The sequence below is a fragment of the Pieris napi genome, chromosome 1 (assembly GCF_905475465.1).
Source record: "Pieris napi chromosome 1, ilPieNapi1.2, whole genome shotgun sequence".
NCBI lineage: Eukaryota > Metazoa > Arthropoda > Insecta > Lepidoptera > Pieridae > Pieris > Pieris napi.
In genome coordinates, this window is record NC_062234.1 from 7,945,282 (window position 1) to 7,972,808 (window position 27,527).

Here is a 27,527-nt window from a genome sequence, read left to right on the forward strand (position 1 = left end):
AATTGCACCAATATTTGTTTCATATTTAAAACAATCAATTTTTAACTTATACTTTATTTAATCAAGATAGAAGATACATACCAATATGCAGAATTTTATATAATAAATACTACAATATAATATCTATCCAAAAGTCAGACTTCAGTACACTGTTAAAGATCAATGCAATTTCTTAATCATATAATATGTAAACTTACACATATTATGTTGTCAATAATGCCAATACAGTATGGCCCATCAATATACAAGCATGGCAAATAATTGGTAATTCACATAATAATTTAGCAATTTAATTTATTATATTATTGCTTTGCTTGACAATTTATTAGTATTATTGTTTATATTATTACATTTTCTGTTAATCTTTTTTCCATATCAATGTCAAATTGTTAGCAGGCATCTCTACTGTATCAATAAGAGAAACATTATTATTTTCAGCCAATTTTATCAAATCATTTAAATCTCTAAGGCCCCAAGATGGGTTTTTTGCTCTTAAAGATGTATCAAAGTCTACATTGCTCTGTGGTGTAATTATTCCATCTTTACTGAAAGGTCCATAAGTAATCATTAGTGCCTCAGACTTTAAATAATTACCAGCGTTTTGGAATAAGCCTATAGTACATTCATAAGGGCTTATGTGTATAAGATTTGCTGAGTACATATAATCTAATGATTCTTCTTTAAACCCATAGTTGGATAAACTTTTCCTTATGTCTATTAACAATGGCTGTAAAATATTCTTAGTTGGGCAAGCTGAAGCATAGTAAGAAATACTACCAAATAAATTACTATCAACTTCACTAGGTTGAAATATGACATTAGGAAAATTAGGTGCAAAGTGTGCCAAATGTTGACCAGATCCTGAGGCAATTTCCAAAAACAATTGATTTTCACCTTCATTTTGATCAAAATCAGACACAATAAATCTCTTTAGAACTTGCAGTATAGAGCCTTGATTTCGAGTTGCTGCTGGATAAACAAGCTTTTCTCCAGTATATCTGTAATGTGTTGTAGTTTTGAATATTTAAATTTTTAAATGTTTATTTACATCGTAATTTTATAGCGTTAAATTCAAATGATATAAGCAAGCTCTTACCCATCGTTTTCGTGGAAATTTGAAGAAAAATCTCTGGATTTAGACATAGTGTTTAGTGCAGCCTGAAGACAGGGCTTTATTTTAAACACTCGCTGAAGGAAAATTTTTACAATCTTAGTTAAACAGTTTTATACCTTGCAATTAGACTTGGTTGACTTGGTTTTTTCAAAGTTATAGTACTTACAACTTTCGGATGCATAAAACAAAGTATAGCAGGAGATAATTATTAAATTGTCTAAATTTTATGAATATATTACCTAAAACTTATATCATAACAGCACAGCGTTTAATATTTTAAAATTATTAAAGCGCGAGCCGGTAGGAAACGATTAAAGGGGAAACCAGACACCAGTATTCCGATCCAGAATTTGACTTTTGGTGTCAAGTGTCAACAGAGTGATAGACCAAATTAAGATAATATGTCATTGTCTGATGGGTCATGGGACATGGCTGACTGAAATGTGAATTGTTGAGGCACAGACCAGAAAGGCATGTCGAGGCAAATCGAGCTATAGTCTAATATTTTATGAATCTGAAATTATCAAGGCTACTAATTTTTCAAAGAAATTCTGTGGCTTACTGAGTCGAAAGCTTTTTAAATAGGTATCAATTAAAATTCCATGTGCATTTGTTTTTTCATATATGTATATTGTTTTTAATTATAGCCGCTAAATCTGCTGTAGCAGTAGGTAAAGTATGTTATTTATGGCGAAATCAGTAGTGTTTGCTTGAATAAATACAAAAATGTTCTGAGACCAAAATTTATAACTGTTTTAAATATCTCTTTTGATAAGACGGTAGAAAATATATAAGACGATAGCTCATAGCAGATATGTAGTTAGAAATTGTATCGTATCGGGAAATGTACCCTCCACCAACAACAGCTTATATATATGGTGAATGAAAACAAAGCATTAAAATGACGCTAATAAATATAGTTTCATTAAATTATGAAAGAAATTAAATTAAATTTGTAACACCTCGACGTTTGTCGTTTCACAACTGGGTGTATTTTAAGGTAGTTTTTGCCGCCAACAAAACCTTTTTTTAGCCATAAACATTTTTCATACTTGAGTTAGAATACCCACTACACATTATTAAAATCTCCTTTAAAAGGTCTCCTTCTATTTAATATAATCCACGAAGTGGTGATGCGCGGCAAAAACTACCTTAAAAATGATTTACTCTCATTCATACCTTTATATGCCTACAGACTTCCTACAGATATATGTAGTTGTGGTTATATCTGTCAGATAAAAGGACTTAATAAAAACAATATATTTTACACATATTTCTTTTTATTTTTAAATAATTTTATAAGTAATTGAAAAATATCGACGTATGTCAGTAGTTTTGCTAGCTGATTGATAAGTACAATTATCAATGTTAATATTTGTACTATGACAAATTGGGATATAGATGTACCGATTTCGAGCCAGCTTCCAGTGTTCGTTACACAGTACAATAATAGCAAACCCATTATATTTGAGTATATCAGCACAATAATGTGTGTATATCCAATTGGTGCCTGTAACAATAAAATCAAATCTACATTCACATTATAATAATTTAATTCCCTTATCCCTACCAAAAAAAAAAAAACATTATGATTAAGATTAAGCATACGGTTTGTTGGGCTCAGCATTCATATTAACATTTTATTTTATTTACTGTTTTCTTCTGAGCAAAGAAATGTGAATAAGTGAACTAAACAACTATTGAACCATTTCTTTTCACCGAGTTATAAAAATCCATATCATTGAATAATATATTATTAAATCTCGTAATTAATGGTTGTAGACACACTACTTTAGCTTTTACTTTTATGATAGTTTAAATACTCCGACATGTTTATATAACTCTTAGGATAACTTAGTGCTAATTAAGACGAATAATAAAGTAGTAAGCTATTAATAGACACCTCTCAATTAAGGTAATTTACCCCACAGTTGTAAATAATTACATGACAACGCGAATTAGAAAGAAACAACCTGAACTAAAAAAAGGGCGCGTGTACTTATGTACCCGCGTAAGAAGTTATACTTCTTTGGCATTCTTAAAAATAGTTTTTCATTGCATGCAAATAATTAATTAGAATTAAATAATCAAAGACTGGAAAAGGAGTCATTATAGTCAATAAAGTTCAGTTTACATTTGAAAAATTAAATAAATAAATATTTATTATTATTCTCTTACATTAAGTGTAACATAAATTCTATTATTATTCGAATGTTGTTTTTAAATTATGTCCAATGCCGTAGCATCTTCCGTGGGCAACTTCATTCTGTTAATTTTGTGACACGGTGCGCGCGAATCGTTTAATTTCACTTTCATCAATTTTTCATAACGCGCCTATAGAAGTATAACTTCAATATAACTTCAAAAAGTCCCATCTTACGTTTATTACTTAAGTCGCAATTCATATACCGAGGTCAACCCACAAAACTCTTAAAAACCAAAAAAGTTAACCTAACTCATTTCAAGGGCTTGAAAAAAAATCACTTTGCGACAGGCGTAACCTACAAAACGATTTGTATTGTTCACGTGATAAAACGTAAGCTAATATCATTGCCATACGAATTTCTTTGCTGGTTGGTCACGCCTTTCGTACCTGATTTTGTCTCAAGCCACTGCCTTGCGATTCTGTAACTCACTTTTCAAACTCGCACAACAACAATACTAAACTACAAGCTCCCTCCTTATCAGAATGCCAAATCGTAAAATGACTGCTTCACGACTGATTTGAGCGCGACCGCCGCTACGAAAACCGCTGTGCGAGTTCGAAAAGTGAGTTACAGAATCGCAAGGCTGGTCTCATAGTGACTGAGTAGATACATACCTTAGTTAAGTTTTGTATAGCTCTAAAACAGCAAGCAACACTTAGCTGTGTCGACAGTGTCTTCATGACTATTAAACCTGTGATTAGGAATGGTTTGAACGAAGTTGTAAAGCACAAAACCCATCTCACTTCATATGAATTTAACGAGTCTATGTTCCCTGTGCCAAAATATGACAAAACAATATATAATAACTGTAAAAATTTAAGGAAATATGTTTTCTTAAAATATACAGTTGTTGCGGCTATATTTATAACCAAACACAATTAAAGTAATATACCAGCAATGTTCGTATAAAAATAAATATACCGAACATTCTGGTTATAGTGGGATGGCGCTACAGATAAGCTGAAATCCACGATATTATTGATATATGATAATCTAAGGAAAAATTCAAGATTCTATAATTCCGCATCTTTGCAACGTAAACTATTTAGTGTAGGCAAATAAGATTTTGTAAGTTTCATGTTTCGGATCTAAATCAATAAATATTTAATAGGTATCGAATGGCATTATAACAAAGCAGCGTATTAAAAATAGACAAATCATTGCTATGGAAAAGCTGTAACGGTTTAGATAATTACAAATTTTGACCTTGGATGTCACCAACTGTATCAAAATAAGAAATTTTACCGAATAATACGAAACGATGGAAAACATTTTTGTATGTTTTTTTACTAGCTATCCATTCTCGAACTCAACTAATAACACACTCCTATATGTAAAAGACGGTAGAATCTTTAAGGAATATTATAATAGCAGCTATTAACTTTAATTTATACCAGTGTTTTTTTGAGATTTGATGTCATACGACAGTTTTTGTTAGAATATATACTATAAAGGATACGAAGAAGAAAGCTCTTCTAAAATCATCACTGCTAATACTCCTTTCGAACGATGTCAAATGCTTCTGCTTGCTTTTTTCATCTGAATCAAAATAGCAGTCTATGATCTGAAAATGCAATAAATAATATTAAGAAAATTCTCTCACATTAAAAAGAAAATTCACTTTATATCGTGCTACTAGCAAAACCATAATAATCCATACAAAACTGTGTTCACTTGGCTAAGGACCGTGTGCAACAGTGTACCAAGATCATCAATCGATCTTGAGTTAAAGTAAACAGAATAATAAGAATTAACCGCACCATACGATTAAGAATAATAATTATTATAAGCCGCAATACGATTAATAATTATTATTATATAGCACAAAACAATTATTAATAATGTCAAAAAACATAAATCATACCTCTTTATTGCCGATATCAAGTAATTTAAACTCGATATACATCCAGCAAGTGATATTAAATATTAATGCGACGATAAAGAGTCCTTCGTGCGCTACAGACATTAGTAAATAAAATATTATAGTTGACGAATGAATTCCAAGAATACGGTTATTCATTCTCCTTGTATACATCAGAGGTAATATCGGTAAAAGGGCTGAAATAAAAAAAAAAATGTGCGTGTACTAGTGTACACACGTTAGAAGTGAAACTTCTTTATGACCTTATTTTTCGAAAAATTATCTATATGCAACTAACTTTACAGAAATTGGTTAAATAAAGTTAAATTAGATAAAGTTTAACAAAAGGCTTTTAATATCACAGAATTGAATACAAATAATACAATTATTTCATTTTACCTTATTACCACTAAGATTATTACAGAATTTCATAAATTGTAATATAATTTTTAGTATCATTGTTATAGTTATTATAAAATTTTGTTATTAATGGTTTAGAATCTCTTCGAATCAACCGTGGTAGGGACGAGAAAAAGACGCGCGTAACGGTCAAATGCGACGCGTAACCTTAACATGTGACGCGTAACCGAAACATGTGACGCGTAACCGAAAAATGTTACACTAAATTTTTTTCCAACCCCGATAAAGAAGTTTCACTTCAATTAATTTAACATTTTATAAACGATATTTTGTTTTGTTAGATTCAGTGGAAGAAAGGGTAACAAAAATGGATCGCAATTTTGTCTCATCTTGTACCAACAATTTAATGTGTGTCAAAAAGATCCCGAGTTTAAGGTAAATTCAATTCTGAGAATTCCTAAAATCACGTGAAACAGTGAAACAATTAAAATTTAAATATGAAACAAATATTTGTAGTATTGGTGTTAAATATCTAGTGTTTTTCGGTATTGCACAGGTATTCTGTAACTTCTTAAAATAATAGCGATAGTATTGTCTTTTATTGACATAACTTTCACACATCTTATCTTAATATATATAAATTACGTGTCACGTTGTTTGTCCGCGATGGACTCCTAAACTACCGAACCGATATCAATCAAATTTGCACACCGTATGTAGTTTGATCCAACTTAAAAGATAGGATAGCTTACATCTCAATTTATACCCGCAATATTATTTTATTGCAAAATATTTGTTTATTATTTGATAGTCACAATTCTAACAGATGGCGCTGTGTTGAAAGTACCAACGTTTCACATAAGCTACAATTTAATGGCATTACCACTAAAAAAGCATGGTGGTCCCCATGACTGGTGTTCTCCTACCGTATCCCTTGAATAGTTTGCTACTATGTAATATAACAAAAACCTTAGCCACAGCAACGCTTGACCGGTCTGCTACTTTTATTATAAAACAATTTTTTACCGGATTGAAGTTATGTATTTACAATAATTATTTTTCATAATTTTAAATTTAACCGACGTTTCGCGTGATTTACAGCGTGCGTGGTCACGGTGACTGAAGACAAAAGGTGTTGAATGTCAAAAAGTATCACAGCTGTAGAAAAAGTTGTATTATCTGTATTTGATTCCCCGGAGTTGGTATCGACTAAAAGATGGAGGGTTTTGGCAGAAATGGCTCACGGTGTCCTCTATATAAATAATTGTAAATACATAACTTCAATCCGGTAAAAAATTGTTTTATTATCAAACAATAGCGATTTCAACTGCAATATGTGTTGTATCGCGTGATCCCAAGTTCGCGATAAGCGCTACGAATATTGAGATAATGATATCGGATCGCATGAGTTACGTAACAAGTTCTAATTCAAAGAGCATTGCTATACATATTTATAATACTTACCACCAATAAACCAACAAACTGTTTGCAAAACCTGTGAAATGGGTGCGCCATGATCAAATCTTTTTGATTGGATGTATATAATCTGTAGTGCCATAGTCAGTAAGACCATATGAACAATAGTAAGCATCACATCTCGTATACCATGTTCGTTATCAGTATGGGGGCTAAAAATATACCATACGTGATACAAAAGTACTAGTAGCCAAAGAAATCCTCCCAGAAATCTGCAAATAAATGGATTTAAGGTTGTTCAGCATCATAACGTTCCTGCATTTTAAAATATAGTAGTAAATTATAGTAGTATGTGGATGTAATTTATTATTCATAAAAAATTAAATCTAGTCTAATTTAAACAAAAGTAATATTTTTTCTTTTTCTATGTTATTGTATTTACGCTGTAATGAAAAAGACAGCTGAGTATTTTAGTTAAAACAGTGGAGTTGCATTTTTTTTTTTAAGAATAAAGGGGTTTTTTTTGTTAACATCTATGGAATAATTTATTTTTAGTTTAAACTACCTAAACCTAAGACTGACTAAATGTGGCTCTACCTATATTATCTTACTACTAGTCCTACATTACAACTCATCTGGCATGTCATTATTTTTTCGTTTTGGTCTAACAAGGATTGTATGGTTGTGACCATTTTATATTTAGATGTAAAATCATAACATTCGCTTAACAATATGCAAGGATACTTACACTAGTTCAATAAATACATCCTTTCCTATAACAGGACTAAATGAAAAAATGCTCAATAATAAGCATCCAGCAGGCCATGACAAGTAAAGAACTGGTTTTATATTATGTTTGAATCGGGAAAATGTTGGCCATAAACTTATTCCCAAAAGTGGTATACTAAGAACCCATCTGTAGGAAAATGAAAAGCCCTGAAAATAAATAACATTACTCCATTTATAAGCTCAATTATTATATTAAATTTACTTTTAATTATAATACTAATTTATTTACTTTGCATAATAGGACTTTATTAAAATCGAACGGACTAGGCCAAATTTATAATAATGTATTAAGTACCTAGTTTACAGAGTTTTACTTTACTTTTACCCAAAATTACACAGGAGTTAAAGTAACCATATAGACTATAGAGGTTTAACCCTTTACTGATTTTATAAAGATAGCTTTATTTGATTTTATGAGGGCCTCAACATGTTGACATAGTGGATGCGAGCAGTAGTAATTTTTTTCTAACTTACTATTGCAATTGATCCTATTGTATAGCATAGAACACCAATAATCAAGGTCCAGAAGTGCCTCCTTTGAATAAACATATTAAATGTTCTTATCCACAATTCTATGGGCGATAATGAATGATACCAAAGAAATATAGGAAGATTGAAGTATATATAATACTGTATCGGTAAACTTTGTGCTAAAACAAATGGGCCTATTTTAAAAACAATAAAACAGAATATACCTATATCTGTGGCAACAGAATCCTAATGTCACCTTTCACTCACTTTTTGTTTTATTTGGTTATGAAACATTATTTAATATAATTAATGAAATTTACTTACCATAAATTATAATACTGGATAATATAGTTATAAATATTGATAATCCTAAAATACTCTTATCTACAGTCTTATAGACATTAGCTGTCACTTGATATTTCTTATTTGAAACATCAATTTGTGTAAATACTGATTGTTGCATTAAAATCCTCAATAAATATGTTATCCATCCCAGGAAGGACATTGTTATTGTAATCAACAATGGAGTTTGATAATAATTGTGGTAATAAATAAGTCCCGAAAGACTAAGATTCATTATCTCTTCACTAAATAAAATCAATTGTTCATACTCTTCATTTTTTAAAAGCATTTCTGTAAAATGTAATAACTCATCAACTTTTCGTCCATCCAGAGGTTTGTAAGGATTATATAAGATAGATAATGCATTTGCTTCAACATCAAGCCTCTTTTGATTGTATTGTGAAAGGAGCTGTCTACTGTTACTATAGACTGCTTTAGCTTTATTTGATAATGTTAGATTCATCAGATTTGGTTTAAGTTGACCCTAAAAAAACCAAACATTATTATTTCAGAGAAACATTTTTTATTTTAATTAAAAATACACAAATACATATTATAATTTAGTACACATTTTACTTTATATGCACATATTATTTCAAAGAGATATAATATAGTTTAACTAAAACTTATAGATGAATAGCATATTACCGAAAAAAATATGTGAATTAGGCTGAAATCTGTACAGTAAAATAATCTGTCTTTACAGTGAGTCATAAACTAATATTTTAATGAGTAGGTGAACTTACAATAGAATTAACTGGAACTGGAATGGAGAGAAATGTAGCCATTAGTGGTGTCAAATCAGCTTGATTCAAATCAAATCTATGTTCATAAAACATTGAATTAGTTTCTTGATCTATATTCTTCTCACCCTGAATTTTTTCCACTCCTGATCCCCAGAGAACATAGGGTGTTTTAGTCTCATGCTCATATCCAGTGCCATGAGACCCTGAGACATAACATAATTATGCCACTATACTTATATAGTGTAATATAATATATAATGTATGATTTTAAAACATATCTCCATATTTTTTCTTTATTCTATTGATTACTATGTTAGGAATTGTAAACTTTTCCATAATCAAACAAAATTATTTATTTATATTAAAAGATACTACTCATCAATTATCTCAGCTCATATTTAATTTTTGTTTACATATTAGCAAAATGTTTAGGCCAGGTATTTTTTAAAATATCCATACATTTTAATTAATATTATTCATGTACTTGAAATACATATAATTTTGGTATTGGTAAAATGTTACCCCAATCAGTCATTCCATGATCAGCAGTCATAAGAAATGTGGTCCTTCCATCATCATTATAGAAATCTCTGATTAACTTTTCCATATCTTTAATTCCTTCGTCAACATGTTTTAAAGTAGTCAAGAAGTTTCTGTAATTGATAATAATGTAAATAATTCCAAAGTAAAGTTGAACAAAATTATGGTTTTATTTTTAATTATAATAGGTACTTACTGAGTCTTTGGTTTGTGTGTATGACCAGCTGTATCAGTACCTAATAAATGCAGAAAAAATACTATCTTATTGCTATGCAGTTGTTGCATGAGTTGCCCATTATGTTTTGCATTTGTAAAGAAATGTTCCACAGAAAGAAACACCCACTTGTCTAAAAGGGTTGTATTTTTATCAGAACTATAAGTTTGGTCATAGGGATCAAACTTTTGAACAAAAATGTGGTCTTCTAGCTTGGGGTCCTTTGTAAATATATCCACAATATCATATGTACCCCAGCACCAGGTATAAGAGCTTTGATTAAATACAGAATCGAAGTCTACTGGGTTTTCTTTCCAGCCTTTAGCTACAGCTGAGGGATCTTCATAGAATCCAGCAATTATTGCTACATGGCCTGGCCTACTCTCAGTTGGTACTCTAGTATTTGAAATCCCCCATCGCCCCTGATTATTAGCAACTGATCTGTAATAAATTTCCAGTAAATAAAATAAAACATATATCTATCTTAAAACAATGAAATCCAAAACTACCAAACTTTTACGTACCTCAAATATGGCATTGTCGTATAGTTAAGAAATGATTCCGCTCTTAATCCATCAACCACAAATAAGACAAGTCTATCAGTCAGGGGTTCATGTGTTGGGTGGTAAGGGCTTACATTTTTAACAATAGGTGATTTAAAATAAATATCGAAAATTGAATAAAGAAATACAATATGTATAAAAATACCAAGCAAAAACATTGTTTTTGAGGAATTATACAAACATTAATTTCATCTCATGATTTACGACTAAGATTCATCCACCACATCACAATGCACTAAATGATAAATAAAATCGCTTGTATTGGACTGTTCACTGTTGGACACCGCAATAAAGATATAAAAACCTACTTTTAATAATTTAGTTTTTTTTTAAAATTAAAACCGTAAATACAACCTTAAAACGTAAATATTATGTTTGAATTCTGCAAACTCCGCCCACACTCCACAGACTAATTGGACATGGACTTAGTACTTAGTTTTTTTTCCTTTTTTTGGAGTTTATGGCCTAGTATCTAGACCTTTGGGCCAACTTAGTATAGGTCTACCAGTATCTGATGGCAAAATTTTTTTTAAAAAATTAGCGATTTACATATGGCAATAAAAGAAAAATTTCATCTGACAACTGAAATTTCGAGGAATTGTTTTTGGTTTGGCTTCAGATTTCCTTTAAAAAGTGATGAAAATGTCGAAGAAAACTCTTCGATCGCAAGCAAGACATATTGTTTTCAATGTTTATCAAAGAATACTTGGTCAACAAGACAACGGCGGATCCAGGGGGGGGGTCATGGGGGTCATGACCCCCCCCTGAGCAGGACTTAGCTGGACCACTAATTGAACATAATGATTTTATATATAAATTTGTCACCATACAGATTATATGTAACTACATACCTTCAATATTTAATTAATTTAATATAATATAATAAGTTTGTATGATGGCAAACGTTTGGGAACGAACGCATCGAAAAATGAATTTTCCGCGCCACACTTGCGCGCGCTTGTCGACTATGAAACGTCTAGCTAGACCTTACCTCAATCGGAATCGGAACGACTAAACTTCAACATATCATAACATAGTATTATTTTAAATTGTGACATCAATATGTATCCTAATATAGGAAAATTGGATTCACTACCCTGTCAGCGAAGCGACAGCAGAAAGGTCTTTCTCTACGTTGCCCAGAATTAAATCGTGGCTAAGATCTTCAATGGTTGAAGATCGCCTAACCGGACTGGCACTACTCCACGTTCATAAAAACGTACCCGTTGACGTAAATAACGTAATAACGCGTTTCGGGATAACACGTTAAAGAAAAATTTATTTAGTTATTAAAATATAAATGTATTTTGTCTGTTTCTATTTTGTTTGACGGAATCCCTTGTCGTACCATCTCCTCGACATACCTCTAGCTGTTATGACAAAACATTCACCACGGTTATGTGATATAAATGGGCTGCCTCATTCCGTACGTGATAGTCAGGCGGCGCTAAGCGTCAGGCCGAGCTAAGCTCGCCAAAACAGCCGGAGCTGAGCTGTTAAGGCCCTAAAGGCCAACAGCGAGATTCCACTTTAAAAAAATACGTGATAGTATTTCTCTGGATGTCTTCAAGAGAAGATGGTAATATGTACGTGTATACAGACTGGTCCAACTAGTGACGTCAATAATTTTTTTTTAGATTCCTCACACCTAGGGGCATACGAAAATACCCCATGTATGTTCCGCGATTTTTTGTAGTTTTCGAGTTATATTTTTTTTTGTGTTTTTTGAATGTTTTCTGCCAGCGAGGTTTCAAAAATTCCTGTCTTTTTTTTATTGTAGGTATTTTGCAGTTTTTTTTTTCTGTGAAATGATTGTCTTAAATGTTGGTTAAATAAAAAAAATCTCAGCTTCCTACAATTAGTTAAAGCTACTCAAAAAAGGTTTTAAAGTTAGAAGTTTAGTTTTTAGCTGGATTTGTCCAAACATTCGACTTCAATTTAAAAATACAAAAAGAAGTTTCCATAGGTTCTGGCTAAGTTTAGAAACTCCGCAGGGCTTGGGGATTTTTCAAAGAGCTGGTTTAACTTTGAGTAAAATTGAAATTAAATAATTTAAATTTTTTTTTTTTTTTATGTTTAATCAAAATTAAATTATAAGTTCTTGACTTGACCACGACTATGTGACCCCCTCCTGGCGCCAAAGCTGGATCCGCCCTTGCAACAAGATGCAGAACATACACAATCATCGATATTGAGCCATGTGCAAGCGTTGACTGGTTAGTAGGAATGACACGTCTTGATAGTTTGGTTTATGGGATTTTTCGTGTGTATTATATTATGTACTTATACTAAACTTTGGTTTATTTCAGGGGTTTCTTATACTACAAATAAACTTGGATAGTTTTGATTTAGAATTGATCAGTAACAAGATAAATGAGTTGTACACTGTTTTTTTCTCTCAAATAGGGATCGATGAATGGCGAAAATCTTGTGAACATGTAATAAAAATTGAAAATCAGTTCATAGAACAAGATCGGTTAATTGAGATGCAGGAGGAAAGGTTTATTATAAATACTTCGTTGAAGACTTTTTTATGGATGTGCAGTATTTGGAACCATTTTCAAGTTCTTAATTATTTAATAAACTCATGAACAGAGTAATTTGAGTTTTCACCTAAATTTCAAACCTCACATTGGATAATTTTTTATATTTGCATGTATCACACACAGAATCAGCCGCTATAAGGAAAAAAAAGTATCAAAACGTTATACTCCAATTTCCCCAGTATTGCTAGCGTCAATTTCTTTTTTCCCTTTTTGCCATCAGATCCTGGTAGACCTATAGTTAGTGGTACAAATAAAGAGGTCTTGGAAGATGAGGTTTATTCATAACCAAATTTTATAAATGCCACGATTTATTACTAGCCATGACTATAATTTTTTTTTAACATCTACCATCACAACCAAAGAGAGACTGGAGTTAAAACAAAATCGTATTCACACTGTAGGTACAAGTCATGACAGGTCCGATCTCGCTCCAGTCAAATATTATTTTCGACCAACCGGTACCGGCACGATATCGAATCCGAACTGGAGCGATACGATAGTGAGAATACTCTAATTCTTTCTTATCTAAGAATATTTTACCGGACCGAGACCGGAGGGAGATCGGACCGCGAAGAGAATCATAGTGTAAATCGAGCCTTAAGGTGGGTACTGTTCAAATGCTCGCGGTGTAATCGAACATTTGCAGTGAGCATACTCGCATCGAGCTAAGCATGCTCGATGACCATCGATGTTCAAAGCAAAAACATCGATGTAGCTTTACGAAAAATTTCGTAACATCGATGTTAACGGAATCGATCATCGATGTTGACTCACGACCACTGCGCTCGTGACGAGTTAATGCAGCGTACTGACAGAATAAATGCTCGAAGCGTTGATTTCGCCGTAACAATACGTACTGACTGCACGAATGCTCGATATGTAACATGTTACATTAAACCGCGTTAGCTTTTGGTCACTACCTACCTTTAGGTTTTACGTTATATACCAGCCGGAGAATAAAATACTACGTATAGGTAAAACACGGTAAAATAAAGGTAAAATTTATGGTATCCCGATAAAGATAAGCTCAACGAATACTGAATAATCAATAAAGTATGTAACGTAGCGTAAGATATCAACATAATAAATATTAAATACAATTAAGCTAAGAAAAAAGTTAATTGTTGGAGCTTTGATCAGACTTAAAATAATCACTACTGATATCAGGCGCTGCTCCAGCAGAGAGTAAATCATACAATTCTTCTTCTTGGCATATTTTCAATTTATCGAGAACTTCATCACATGACATTCTTTCCTCTAAAACCTCGGAAAACTGTAGTCCTAAAGTGGTATACAGTCTTCGGATTTGTCCTGCGCTTAGCCAACCTCGTTTACACGGATCAAAACTTTTGATTACTGCTTCAAGATGTCTGAAACCATTTAATGTATTAATAAAATATATTTTTTTACATACAAGCTTTACATAAGATTATATTTCTATTACCTGGATTCATATAAAACTGGAGCTGATCCATGTCCTGATCGAAACAACATGCAATCATCGATTAGCTTCTCCAAAAATACAACTGGTTTATTTGGAGCATGAGATATTAATTTAGTAAGCAAAAACCGTATAAGCTCTGGAATACGACGTTCCCTTAAATATTTTTCTGTTCTTGATACTGTATTAAGCATATACTCCTTGCGCACTGAAATCAGTTCATGTTCAGAGTGAGTGCCGGGTTCAAGATAACATTTGCAAATAGGATACGAGGTAAATTCATTGTATTTTTCATATACACTTTCTTCTTCCATAGTCTAACAAAAATGTCAATATTTTTATAATACGTCTGTATATCCTAAATATCTCAAAGTAAATCAATTTTTGATAAATTATCAATTTTGGTATATTCTTATTGACCTAGAAAATACATTGAAAACATTGTTTATAAAAAGTGTCAATGTCTTATTATTAAAAAAAAAATGAAAATCTTTAGTTTTCTTACTCCAAGTTCAAAATAGGTATCATAATATTAATACCTATAGGTATAAAGAAATCATTATCCTCCGTAATAATATGTTTCTATATATCGCGGTCTCACTTTCGTTACTATTATTATTTTAGTGACTGACCGGATATAGAGCGTTGTTATTATATTGTCAATGATCAGTATATTTACATGAGTGTTTGACATTGATGTTTTAAAATTTAATTTTGTAACCGCTTTTCACTTTCGGGCTTCGGCTAGTACTGTACTACCGCCTGTTCATTGTTAGTAAAATGATTGTTTACGAAAAAAAAATATTGTTTTCTTAACAACAGTTATGTGATATTTTTTCAATTTATTAGTGAGTGTCTTCTAAATATTTTGTCTAGTGGTGATATGTTAAAGGACTATCGCAATTTAGTTTTGCTGGATTCGTTACTAATGTAAAAAATCATCAATAATAATTAACAACATCAAACATGGGTAAAGACCTCAACGAGACCCTTATAGGGAAAATAGACGACGGTAAGTTATATCCTCTGGTCTGCTTTTAAAGATTTGCGTATTAATTTTTGCACTAACATTAAGAAATTCTAAATATCTAGTAAAACTTATGAACTATGTATAATCTTTATTTCAAGCAATCGATACTGATGTACGCAAAACTGCACAGGAGATGGATACTATTCGGCAAAGAACTATTGCATATGAATATTTATGTCGCCTTGAAGAAGCGAAAACATGGATGGAGGCATGTGTTAAAGAAACACTTCCTCCTGCAGTGGAATTTGAGGAATGTCTTAGAAATGGTGTATATTTGGCTAAGTTAGGCCACTTTATTGCCCCTGATGTGCTCCCTTTAAATAAAATTTATGACATTGATCAACGCAGATACAAGGTACTAAATTTCTTAAAATTGTTAAACCTATCCAATATCGACATACATTGAATGTAATGAATTGAAACGTCATAAATTATTTCAGGTACTTGGGCTTCAGTTTAAGCATACTGATAATATTAATAAATTTTTACAAGTACTGAAGTTAACGGAACTGCCTGTGGTAAGAGATAGTTGTTAATTATCAATTCCATATAAAACCAAACTTAATTTTAATAATCATAATATTTTTCCAGACTTTCCAACCAGAAACAACGGACATTTATGATAACAAAAATATGCCAAGGGTCATCTATTGTCTTCATGCATTAAGTTCTCATTTGTTTAAATTAGGCAAGGCACCGCTTATTAATGATGTTTTTGGTAAAGCTGTCTTTACAGGTATGCTCATAACTTTAGCCAGATAAATAATGTATTTCTATGCAAATATTTTTAATTTTTTTTTTGTTTTTAGATGAACAACTTGATTTAGTTTCAAAAGACTTGCAAAAGTTTAAACACCCTCTGCCAGCATTTCAGAAAATAAGTGGACTCTTATCCGGTAACAATAATGATGGTAGTATTACCTATAAAGCTCTAGTTGAACTTAATGATATTTTGGACTCTGAAAAACCTATAACAGCAGCTCTGTTAAACCCTCAACTCAAATTAAAGCACATCCAAAATAAGTTGGTTGATGAATATAAAAATGTATTAAAAAATGCCAAGCAACAAAAAATACAAGTTGCCCTTAATCATTCTTTAAATGACAGCTATGTCCCTGATGAATATAATGAGATATTGACATTAGTTGAGATACAGGGATACATAACAGCAACTAATTTTAAATATGTATGGAAATCATTATGTAAAGCATGTGATAGGAATGATATCAACAGTTTACACAAAGCATTTACTGAAGACTGGATTAAATTAAAAAATTACAGTCCTGATAATCTTGATTTTTATTGTGATGTCATAAAAGAGTTAACAGAAAACAACAAAGATGTTGATGTTGAAAGTATAACAAATTGGCACAAAATATTTCAAAATATTATTAATGATGGCAACAGAAAATCACTTGAACATGTCGGACATAAAACAGCCATTGCAGATGTAAACAATGCTCTGGAGGAAGGAACAACTGATGATTTGTACAGATCATTGACAAATCCCCATTTGGGACTAAGATTTAAAATAAACAGGTTTGCCATGCCTCTTTTATATGAAGAGATGAGGCTAGAGAAGTGTGAATTAGAAAAGAATCTAAATGAAAGTGAAATTGCAGCATCTGTGTCATATTTGACAGCAATAGCATCTATATCAGAAGCTTTGGAGAGGGGTGATGAAAATGCTGTATGGAATACATTGAACTCAAATCAGATTCATCTAGAAATGTTGCGTCCTCATTGCCGACGCCGATACTTTTCAGCTTTAGTTTCAGCCCTTGAAGTAAAGTTTAGGGAGCAATGTGAATGTCCACTCTTAACTTTAGAAGATATTCGTGATACCATTGAAATGGTCAATGTTAAAGATGATGATAATGACGAGTGTACGTACATTTTTTAAATATATTTAGCAGATACCATTTTCTAGTAGATACTTCAATCCTAATGACTTTTCTACACAATATTTCTAAAAATGGAGCTTTGCTTACAAAAACATAATATATATTATTTCTTTCAGTGGTTCAGTTGGTAGATAGTATCAATAAGGCTGTTTCTGACGAGAATGTAGATGTATTAATAAATTTATTGAAAAATCCTGCCTTAAAACTAACACTACCTTTGCATAAAGAGGAATATCATCTCTATATGAGGACATTAAAGAAACGACTCCTACTAAAAGAGGCAGAAAATCTATGGTTAGACGATATTATTAAAGCTATTGATGACGTAAATGACGAATCAATTAAAGTAAAAGAATTCACTGAAGCTATTGTTGAATTCAACTCGTCTATATTAAGAAATGACGTAAACACATTTTGGGAATTGTTAACTTGTCCTCTGCTATGTAATTCAAGTTTAGTGGAGAACTCCTGCCGAGACATGTATTTCCAAATGTTTTCTAAAGCACTGAAGAAAAAAGGTCATAATATATGTCCATGGATAGTCTGCCATACAGATGCCGGGAATACTGTGTATATAGATATGGAATCATTCACATATAGCTGGACGACTCCAAAAGATTTCGTGCCTTATGCACGTTACTTGACTAAGAAAGATATAATACATGTTGTTCAAAAAACAAACAAACACCACATAAACACATATAAGCAGAAACATTTTGAGAAAACAGTAACAAAATTCCAAGCCCACTGTCGAGGATTCTTAATAAGGCAGAGAGTGAGAAGGCATCAGTACTTAAAAAATAATGTGGAAGCAATTATATATATACAGTCATGGTGGAGGAAAATTTTAGCCCGTCAAAAGTATGGTACGCTTATAAAAATGAAGGCAATTGAAGCAAAACTAAATCAGGAGAGGAAGCTTAATCCTTTAGTTTGGTACAAAGTGCAGGTAAAATTAATTATTCTTATTTGCTTCTGCTAGTATGTAGTTAACAATTTAAGGCCTTAAAAAATCTAGAGTTGGTACAAGTTTTTTTTGGTATATAGATAAAACATCTTTATAGGTGAGTAATCTTGGTACTTAATATGTAAATCTTAATATATATAAATTACGTGTCACGTTGTTTGTCCGCTATGGATTCCTAAACTACCGAACCGATATCAACCAATTTTGCACACCGTGTGTAGTTTGATCCAACTTAAAAGATAAGATAGCTTCCATCTCAATTTATACCCGCCATATTATTTTATGGCAAAATATTTGTTTATTATTTGATAGTCACAATTCTAACAGATGGCGCTGTGTTGAAAGTACCAACGTATCACATAAGCTACAATTTAATGGCATAACCACCAAAAAAGCATGGTGTTCTCCTACCCTTGAATAGTTTGCTACTATAACAAAAACCTTAGCCACAGCAACGCTTGGCCGGTCAGCTAGTATTATTTATTTATTTTCGAATAAAAATAATTTTCCTTCTCAAAACCGCCAGGCCGGTTATTTTTCCGCACATACTAGATTAGGTAAGTCACTTGATCTGGTCTTTATCAACAAATCAAGGGGGTTAGGTTTAGGGGTAGGTAGTCAGTTTTCCTCGCTATGTTGGCTACTTTCACGTCTCAATCGGCAGGTTGGACACGCTTGTAAAGATTTTTGTAATTGTATTTCGTACTTGTAATTTATTTTAAGCGGGACAAACTTTATTTTGGAATCCCTAGAATATTTGATTAATAATAACGAAAGTAAAAGGGTTGTGGGACATTAACACTTCGACGCAGATTTTATCTTTAGAAATGTATTGATATTTTTTTCTGCTACTTGCTAATATTTGGTCATTAAATAAAATTGATAATATCATTATCTTCGGAATAAAGATTATATTAATGAAATCTTTTAACTATTTCTCGCCAGAAAGAATGATTTTATTATACCCTTATTGTAATAAATTAATTTCGTTTCAGGAGCAAAAAATAGTTAAAATTCAAGCCTTATGGCGGGGCCGACGTGCGAGACAAGCATTTACCTCTTTATTCCACTCTGACAATCCTCCACTTAGGGTTGTCAAAAAGTTCATTCACATGCTGGATTTCACCACAGAGGACTACGACAGAGAAATCGAATTGCAAACCCTAAAATCAGAAGTCGTGCATTCCATACGAAAAAATCAAGAATTATCCAAACAAATAGACGATATGGATCTAAAAATTGGTTTACTCGTTCAAAATCGAATCGCGTTACAAGAAGTCGCAGCGCATGGGTTAAAACTCAATAATCTGGTTAAGCATACGTCGATGACGAAGCTGGCTGTGAATAAAGATTCTAAAGGAACTTTAATGACCATTTCCTCAGCGGTTAAAGGGTTGAAGTCGTTAACCAAGGAGAGTAAGCGACTGTTAGATGGCTACCAACATCTATTTTACGAACTGCAGACCAATCCGACATATTTATCGAAACTTCTGTTTTGTATACCACAGAATAAGACAAATTCTTTTCTTCAGAATGTTGTATTGAGTCTGTACAACTTTGGGGCGTATACAAGAGATGAATATTTACTGTTAAAATTATTTAGGTTTACATTAGAGGAGGAAATCAGTTGTAAAGTAGCGAAACCGTTTGATATTATAGCGTCAACACCCTTAGTACTAAAAATGGCTGTTAGTTTGTCTCGGCAACTTTCGGGGCTGAATAGTCTTCAAACAATAATTGGGCCTTTAGTTGAGAAAATTATTAAAGATAGAGAGTTAAATATCGAGACTGGGCCTATTGAGATTTATAAAGCATGGAGGAATGAGACGGAAATGAAAACTGGTCAAATATCGTAAGTAAATTAGTATTCATTAAAATTGCAGTGCTACATAGGATTAAAATATTTACTTATACATATACACACACACACACACACTTATTTTCTTATAGGCAGAGGGCGTCCACAATGCTTCGCCATCACGTTCTTTATTAAAATATTACATCTGATTACATTAATAACCTGTAGGAATACCTATATAATTGTTTAATCTGTTTAATTTTTATCGACTATTTTCTCCAAAAGTAATAAATAAACAAAATATCCTATTTAAACCTAAAGTCGTTCGTTTGAACCTCTGCTTCAATGGATTTTTTAATCAAATGATACTTGTGTTTCCTTTTCACATCTAACATGAAAAAAATCGCGTTTCATAATGCCGATCACGTACTTTCTTATATATAAAACAAGCTTGTCCCGGCTAGGCTGTTATGGAGAATATTTTATAAATTAATGTAGAATACACAGGGTTAATGTAGCAGTCTAATTTTGTAATTGGTTCAGTATTTTTTTTCGAACACCTCTTTATATTAGTATTAATTTGATTAGTATAAGCATTTATAGTTTTTCATATGTACATTCTAACTACTTAAAATTTTTACAAATCCGTTCTCTGAAACTTAAAGACGCAATAATAAAAACATCTGAAAATCAATCCTACAAAAAAAAACCTTATACGTCTAGGATTCCGATTTCTGGAGCTGTTTTGTGGTCATTGGTTTTTTCTGATAGGCAAGTAGGCAGCATTCTGTACCAGACACGCTCCGTCAACTTTTTGGGTCCAAGGCATACCGACTTTCTCACTATGTCTTCCCATAGCAGCGTGTGTTTGATTGCGCACATAGAAAGTCATAGATGCATAACCTGGGTTCGAACCTACGACCAGGGTTCATAGTCGCTGAAGCCACTAGGCCAACTGCTCCCATGGTCAAAAAATCAATCCTTTTACAGGAAACTTCCATACACAGTTACACAAGAGGAAGCATTGACATATCCAGAAGTCAAAACTCGCTTAGAAACAGCTTTGGCTCAATTAAAAAGTGTAGTTCTTATGTTCCTCGATAAAATTACTACCTCGACTGACTTACTACCATTTTGTATTACGTATATGGCGAGAGTATTACACCGATCGCTGACCACTAAGTTCCCTCATACGCCTGAAAAGGATATTTTAAAGGTAGGTTTGATTGACCGACTTCCAAAGTATCGTATCAGTTTGACCTGTATGTGATATTGCTGGAATTGAAAATTATTATAATAAATTTCCTAAGTCTATGTATGCTTGTATGATTGGCCACAATAGTTTAGTCATCGAGGTTACCCTTTTTGATTAATATTCATTAAAATCGGTTCTATCGTTTGGGAGAAATCCACGCATTTCAAGATGTATAATAAAGAAATATAGGTAAATAAAGTTGATAGGTCGGTGAGTCGATTTCATTTTTTATCTTTAATCTCATAAAACTTTAATTGACTATCGTCCCTCATAGTGTCATGTGGCTACTGATGTAGCTCACTCGCGACTAGACAGAGACTTGAGTGTCTATTCACTGATTCTTTTTTTATAATGTCTTTTTTTTTTTTGTAACCAGCCAGTGCTAAACTGAAACAAAAAAGATTCGTTATATTACATTTAGCATTATATTCATTTCAAAGCGGGATAATTTAACTGAAGATAATTATTGTTTGTATAGATTATATGTAAACAACAATTGAACAAACGGAAGTTAAAACATTATAAGTTACATAGTAAATACATAAATAAATACCGTTAACACTAGTTATATCAGAATCTCGAGAACGCTAGATAAAAAGCATTGGTTTTATTTTACGTAATATGTAATATACAAAGCTCCATAAGACATTAGTGTATGTATTTCAAAACGATGAGAAAATTAACCCTACAAACATTCATACAACTTATTTTATACTCCGTTTTCTATTACAGGTTATAGGAAATTTAGTATATTATCAGTTCTTTAATGCTGCTATCGTAGCCCCTGATGCATTTCACATAATAAACATGTCGAATGGTAGCAGTCTTACTACGGATCAACGGAAAAATTTGGCTTCCATTGCCAAGATATTGCATTTTTCGGCGGCGAAAAAAGGGGTAAGAGGATTTTTATGTATCAATTATATCTTGAAAACTTAAAAAGAATGAGGAAATTACATTTTCTAGGGAATTTAACTGCACTAATTTCCTTTATTAATAATTGTTTTTTCCACAATTTATAAATTTTGATTTATGTTTATTAGTTTATTCCACTAACAGTCAACCTTGTCAATTAGATTGTCTTTATTCGCCTAGCCTAAAATCCTAAGATAAAAGGTATCCTATCTTATAACATAATTCTAAACATTAGTATAGACAAATGGCGGATTTTATTACTTTCAATATCATTCCAAAGTGACACGAGGCTGAAAATATTAATCAAAATCGGGAATTACGTTTAATGAATTCAAAAATTTCTAGTTTGGTGAAGAATCAAGTCACCTCCGTTGCCTGAATCCGTTTATAGTGGATTGTCACGAGAAGATGAAGGAGCTGTTCCGACGATGCTGTCGTGGACCAACCCTGGAGGAATACTTCGCAGTTGACGAATACACCGAGGCTACGCTCATACACCAACCACATATTTATATTACTGTTCAGGTGAAGAAACCGCTCTTTCGTCTTTCTTCATCTTATGATTTTTTTTGACATCATATGTTAGCTTTGTCAAATGTGGTACGCTCAGGGATTCTTCATCTTCTGATTTTTATGAGTGTTTAAATGCATATTCTTAATTTACATGTCCTTAATCTTGTAGTTTGTTGTTAGCATTATATAATTAGCCAATCTTGCAGGAGATAGATACATTTTTGTATCTGTTTCCTTGATATTTATTTAAAGAAAGAAGATAAAGCGTTCTGTTTGTAAACCGAAAACAATTATTGATTCGCCGGGAAATGTATCTTATATCTTACGGTTTTTATAAAGGCCTCGGAGGCAGTTGAAGTAACGAGTTAAGTTAGTTTTTACTAGTAATTATAGTAGATTTAATTTGCATTTTTTCAAGGTTTATGAGATGACTAAAATATAACGTACACGTGTAAAAACACACGTAGACATACTGTAGGCGCAATTTCTTTTATAATTGGCACTAGACATGACAATATAATACGTACTTGAAATAAGGGAAATTAGATAATTATCATGAAATAAATTCAAAGCCCTCGAAATGTAAATTAATCAATAAAGCTTTTTATAATTTGACGAATACTTAAATGATGCTAATCCTTGGGATTGATTTGCTCCAGTTCAAATAATTTTATATGACTCAATATTTGGAGATTAAAAAGAGTGGCGGAAAATTTCTTGCCAGTTCTTCTTACCCGCTCTACGCTCTTGACTTGCGAACTTGTAGTAAATGTAAATTTACAATTAATTTAACTTCTTTTGACGTTCATAAGTGTACCTATATGAATAAAAATATTTTGAGTTTGAGTTAGACTAGATTCAATTCTATTTATGTATAAATCCGAATTACTTTTCTCCGTGTCATACATATTTATTGTTATATGTGTATTTGCTTTTACATTTGAAGACAATTTAAATGTTTAATACTTAATATACATTAAAATTAACAGGAAATAGTGGACACTCACGCCCTTTTAATAGAGTACCAAGATGTGATTGCGCCGGATCCTGATGATCGACTTAATATATTACTTGACGACTTGGGAGAAGTACCAAGTGTGGCACACCTTGCTTCTAGGGACCTAAATTCGGTAAGTTTTTACCACTTACTTACTAAAACAAAAGACGAAAAATCTAAAGTTTTATTCATTTTAAACTTGTTAAAATTTTTAAGTAAAATTATCTACCTCGAATCGGTATTTGGTATGCTAGTTATCACATAATTTTGTTTCTTAAAATATTTTATTACTAGCTGTGTCCCGCGTTAGTTTGATCGCAGCGCAAGTTTATATAACACAATTTCGAATTACTCAATTCGAACTCCAAGTTCCTGAGGCCTGAAACAGACACTATCATATTAGTATAGATTTTCAACAACAGAGACGGATTGCAGTTTAAATTTATGTCAAGCTATTTTGATTTATTTCTCCATATTCCCTTGACGTTTACTTTACAACTTCGCTCGCCTACTAATAACACAAGTCCATTTCTCAATTAACAACTTTGAAAAATACGTATAATAATAATACCTCGCAAAACCGCGGATATAATATATCTTTTTAATTTTTCAGACGGCTGACACTGAAGAGAACGCTCGACTAGAAGTGTGTTTGGCTCTTGTTAATAAATTTCAAACGCCCGCTGACGATATGACGGATGTGAATAAGCTGTTTATCAAAACCAAGGAGCTTTGCGTCGCTATAATACCTTTCTTGGGTGGTAAGTAAAAATTATTAGTATACTATGGTATTACCCTGTCTGATAATGAGTGAAAATTATCGAGTGGCATCTTTAAATAAGCAGAACATAACAATCACAATGTTTCCAGGTGAACATCTTTTAGAAGCCATATGTATCGGAACTACAAAGGAACAACAAGAGAAATACAACGAGAAAGTACAAAGACGAATATATTCGGGCCAAGCGCGTGCCGATGAAGCGATGTCTTTAAGAGAACATATCGCTAAACTAAGACGCAATCTTCAAATGCTTGAAGATGAAGGCTATGTGACGAGGGAAGATGGTTATCAAGCCCTTATAACATCCATAGCTTTAGATCTTTGTAATAAAGGAAAGTATCGACAAGCGCAGAGGCGCGCTCTATTGACACTAACCCGAACTAAACAAAGTCTATCAGAGAAGACAAAGTACTATGAGGAGAAATGCAAGTCTTACGATCAGTATATTAAGTCATGTCTTGCTAATCTTCATGCTGGGAAAAGGTACTTTTTAAAATATTATTTTATTTTATTTATATGATTTTATATGTCTAGGTAGTAAATTGTATTAAAATTTGTTCAGCTCTTAAAGACTGAAAAATATATTCAATAACATTTTTAAAGGGGGGCCTCATAGCCTAGCGGTCTTATTAAGTGGCAGCTAGGTGAGGGGTACCGGGTTCGAGGTCAAGTTTTAATTTAATTTAAATTTGTTCTCGGCCTTTGGGAGGGTTGTGCGGTACCGGGCGAGTGCCTAAACCGTACATGGAGGACACGGTCGAAGTTCTAAGGCAAAGCACGAATTATAAAAAAATCTTATACTTGACGCTCGCTAATACACAAACCGTGCCAGAGCCATAAAAAAAAACATTTTTACACAATATGTTGCATGATTATTTTGATTTCTCAATAAGATTACCAAATTAACAAAAATGCATGTTATTTATTAAATATACAATAAATATTTTACTTCACCATTGGTTTTTAGGAGCGTTCACGCCTGTTTAAGATCCGGGAAAGATATTAAGAAATTGAAGTCGAAATTGACAGTGAAGTATTCCGGTGCAAAATTGTTAGAACGAGGTATACTTCTTGAAATAGATGGACTTTCGACGTCACAATTCAAAAATGTTCAATTTGAAATCGCACCTACTAATCATAATGGCGTATTTACGATTAAAGGAAAGTTCATGGGTGTCGAAATGGAATCTGTTGATATTGATATCCAGGATCTGTTGCAAAAACAATATGAGGGTAGTGCGATAATGGACATGTTTGGAAAAGCAAAAATCAATGTTAACTTACTAATATTTTTATTGAACAGTAAATTTTATAAATGACTAAGAATAAAAATCATTTTGCAATTTATTTTTATGTATTTGAGGGTAGTATTATTCAAGCTTGTGTGCTACACTACCCACACTTGTTGACCAATATAATCATTTATACAGTACTGCTGGTGTGTAGTAGATGTTAGAACGTGGCCTTACGTGTGTTTGCGCTTTTATTCTTTCAGCACACTGACGAATTTTACAAAAAGTAATAATAATGTAAAACGAAAGACGCAAAACGCAACGTTGCGTTCGATTGTGATTAGTCGAACGGATGTAATGTCATTACCTATCGACTGCGTATTGTACTATAGACGCTGTTCACCAATCACAATCGAATGGTACGCAGAATCGTTTCGTCAATCGTTTTATATTCTGACCCCCCTGCGCACCTGATGAGGTCTTTGTTAATCTTGACGCCGGTAATTTATATTTGACATTCCAAGAATGCATGTTTTAACAGAATTCCAAAAACCTGAAGGACAATTAGACGTGTATGTTTTTTATGAATCAAATGACAAATGAAATTTTCGATGTGATAATTTTAATTAGATTTTATGTATTTTTAGATGTTAACTTACTTTCCGTAGCAAGCCTATTTTTAGGTATGATTTAAATACGTAATCTCGACCGTATTTGTTGTAATAATTTTATTTAAATTATGCATTATTGTGATTTTGAACATGAATTTAACTATGTACCTTTTTACACCAAAATATTATTATCTACTAAAATTAGTTATTGAGTATTTGTTATATGATGAAATATCATGATCAATTCTCTATTGATACATCAAGCTTAATAATTGAATTTGTGAAAACTAATGTTTTTTTTTATTTTTACTACTTTTGTCATTTTTAAAGTATAAATAATATTTTGTTTTAATTTTGTATTGGTTTAGTATTAACCACACATTTTTATACTTTTTTTTAAATAAATGAGGCTAATATTAATTTGTTTTTTTCGAGGTTCATAGTAGCGATAGGATATATATAATTTGTCGGTTTAATTCAAACTATTTGCGTAACTCAGTCATGCATCGTATACCTTCAGATTATAATAGGAATTACCAGCAAATAGAAATATTTAATGTATCTAAAAAATGCTTAAGAAATGATATAAAAAATCTAGTATCTTTTATTAGATAGAATGGCTTTGTTATTCCTTCTTTATAATAAATATGTTGTAATGAACTGTGAATCGTAGAATTTAGAATTTACATACATACATACATTATATTCTTTGTAATTTTTTTTTTGTATTTGTATAGGTGTAACTGTGTTTTGTGTATGTTTAAATGTGTATTCCATTTTTGGCTCTTGTGTATAGTGTAATTTTTTGAATATTGTTTAGTACTTGTAAGTAGCTGTAGGAATACCATTAAGCAAATAAATAAATAAATAAATAATATACATAGTATGTATGGTAAATAAACACAACATATTAT

General features: G+C 31.9%; 3 protein-coding genes across 7 annotated transcripts; 1 reads left to right on the forward strand and 2 right to left on the reverse strand.

The window, feature by feature from the left end:
* Positions 1-38: 38 nt before the first annotated feature.
* LOC125053503 (methyltransferase-like 26) lies at positions 39-1,486 on the reverse strand. Of its 3 annotated transcripts, none has more exons than XM_047654885.1 (3): positions 1,354-1,486; positions 1,097-1,188; positions 39-998 (listed from the first exon to the last, which is right to left on the reverse strand). In XM_047654885.1, the coding sequence occupies exons 2-3, from the start codon at positions 1,141-1,143 to the stop codon at positions 359-361; spliced, it is 687 nt and encodes a 228-aa protein (XP_047510841.1). In that variant the 5' UTR covers positions 1,144-1,188; positions 1,354-1,486; the 3' UTR covers positions 39-358. The 3 variants fall into 3 exon arrangements, with proteins under 3 accessions (XP_047510841.1, XP_047510825.1, XP_047510833.1); XM_047654869.1 differs by having other exon boundaries at positions 1,281-1,471; XM_047654877.1 differs by lacking the exon at positions 1,354-1,486 and having other exon boundaries at positions 1,097-1,274.
* Positions 1,487-2,374: 888 nt separating this feature from the next.
* Positions 2,375-11,017, reverse strand: LOC125051696 (GPI ethanolamine phosphate transferase 1). Of its 3 annotated transcripts, none has more exons than XM_047652211.1 (12): positions 10,585-11,017; positions 10,043-10,501; positions 9,829-9,959; positions 9,307-9,509; positions 8,543-9,044; positions 8,222-8,412; positions 7,707-7,894; positions 7,007-7,230; positions 5,186-5,379; positions 4,781-4,885; positions 3,936-4,127; positions 2,375-2,624 (listed from the first exon to the last, which is right to left on the reverse strand). In XM_047652211.1, exons 1-12 carry the CDS (start codon positions 10,779-10,781, stop codon positions 2,379-2,381), a joined length of 2,832 nt encoding a protein of 943 aa, XP_047508167.1. In that variant the 5' UTR covers positions 10,782-11,017; the 3' UTR covers positions 2,375-2,378. The 3 variants fall into 3 exon arrangements, with proteins under 3 accessions (XP_047508167.1, XP_047508176.1, XP_047508181.1); XM_047652220.1 differs by having other exon boundaries at positions 8,222-8,397; positions 10,585-11,016; XM_047652225.1 differs by lacking the exons at positions 2,375-2,624; positions 3,936-4,127; positions 4,781-4,885; ... (1 more) ...; positions 7,007-7,230; positions 8,222-8,412 and having other exon boundaries at positions 7,721-7,894.
* Positions 11,018-15,336: 4,319 nt separating this feature from the next.
* On the forward strand, positions 15,337-26,902 carry LOC125051230 (ras GTPase-activating-like protein IQGAP1). The gene is made up of 14 exons (XM_047651446.1): positions 15,337-15,622; positions 15,739-15,995; positions 16,081-16,158; positions 16,232-16,376; positions 16,450-17,526; positions 17,661-18,493; positions 19,507-20,363; positions 21,300-21,525; positions 22,297-22,461; positions 22,825-23,004; positions 23,982-24,122; positions 24,603-24,750; positions 24,860-25,253; positions 25,738-26,902. Exons 1-14 carry the CDS (start codon positions 15,577-15,579, stop codon positions 26,087-26,089), a joined length of 4,899 nt encoding a protein of 1,632 aa, XP_047507402.1. The 5' UTR covers positions 15,337-15,576; the 3' UTR covers positions 26,090-26,902.
* Positions 26,903-27,527: the final 625 nt, after the last annotated feature.

Coding starts and splice junctions, on each gene's coding strand:
- LOC125051696 (XM_047652211.1), bottom strand. CDS start 10,781: ATGTTTTTGCTTGGTATTTTTATACATATTGTATTTCTTTATTCAATT. Junction 5,380..7,006: donor AGTTTGTTGGTTTATTGGTG/GTAAGTATTATA, acceptor TTTTTATTTCAG/CCCTTTTACCGATATTACCT. Junction 2,625..3,935: donor CTATACAAAACTTAACTAAG/GTATGTATCTAC, acceptor TTATTGTTACAG/GCACCAATTGGATATACACA.
- LOC125051230 (XM_047651446.1), top strand. CDS start 15,577: ATGGGTAAAGACCTCAACGAGACCCTTATAGGGAAAATAGACGACG. Junction 15,623..15,738: donor TATAGGGAAAATAGACGACG/GTAAGTTATATC, acceptor CTTTATTTCAAG/CAATCGATACTGATGTACGC. Junction 16,377..16,449: donor TGGTAAAGCTGTCTTTACAG/GTATGCTCATAA, acceptor TTTTGTTTTTAG/ATGAACAACTTGATTTAGTT.
- LOC125053503 (XM_047654869.1), bottom strand. Junction 999..1,096: donor AATTTCCACGAAAACGATGG/GTAAGAGCTTGC, acceptor AACACATTACAG/ATATACTGGAGAAAAGCTTG.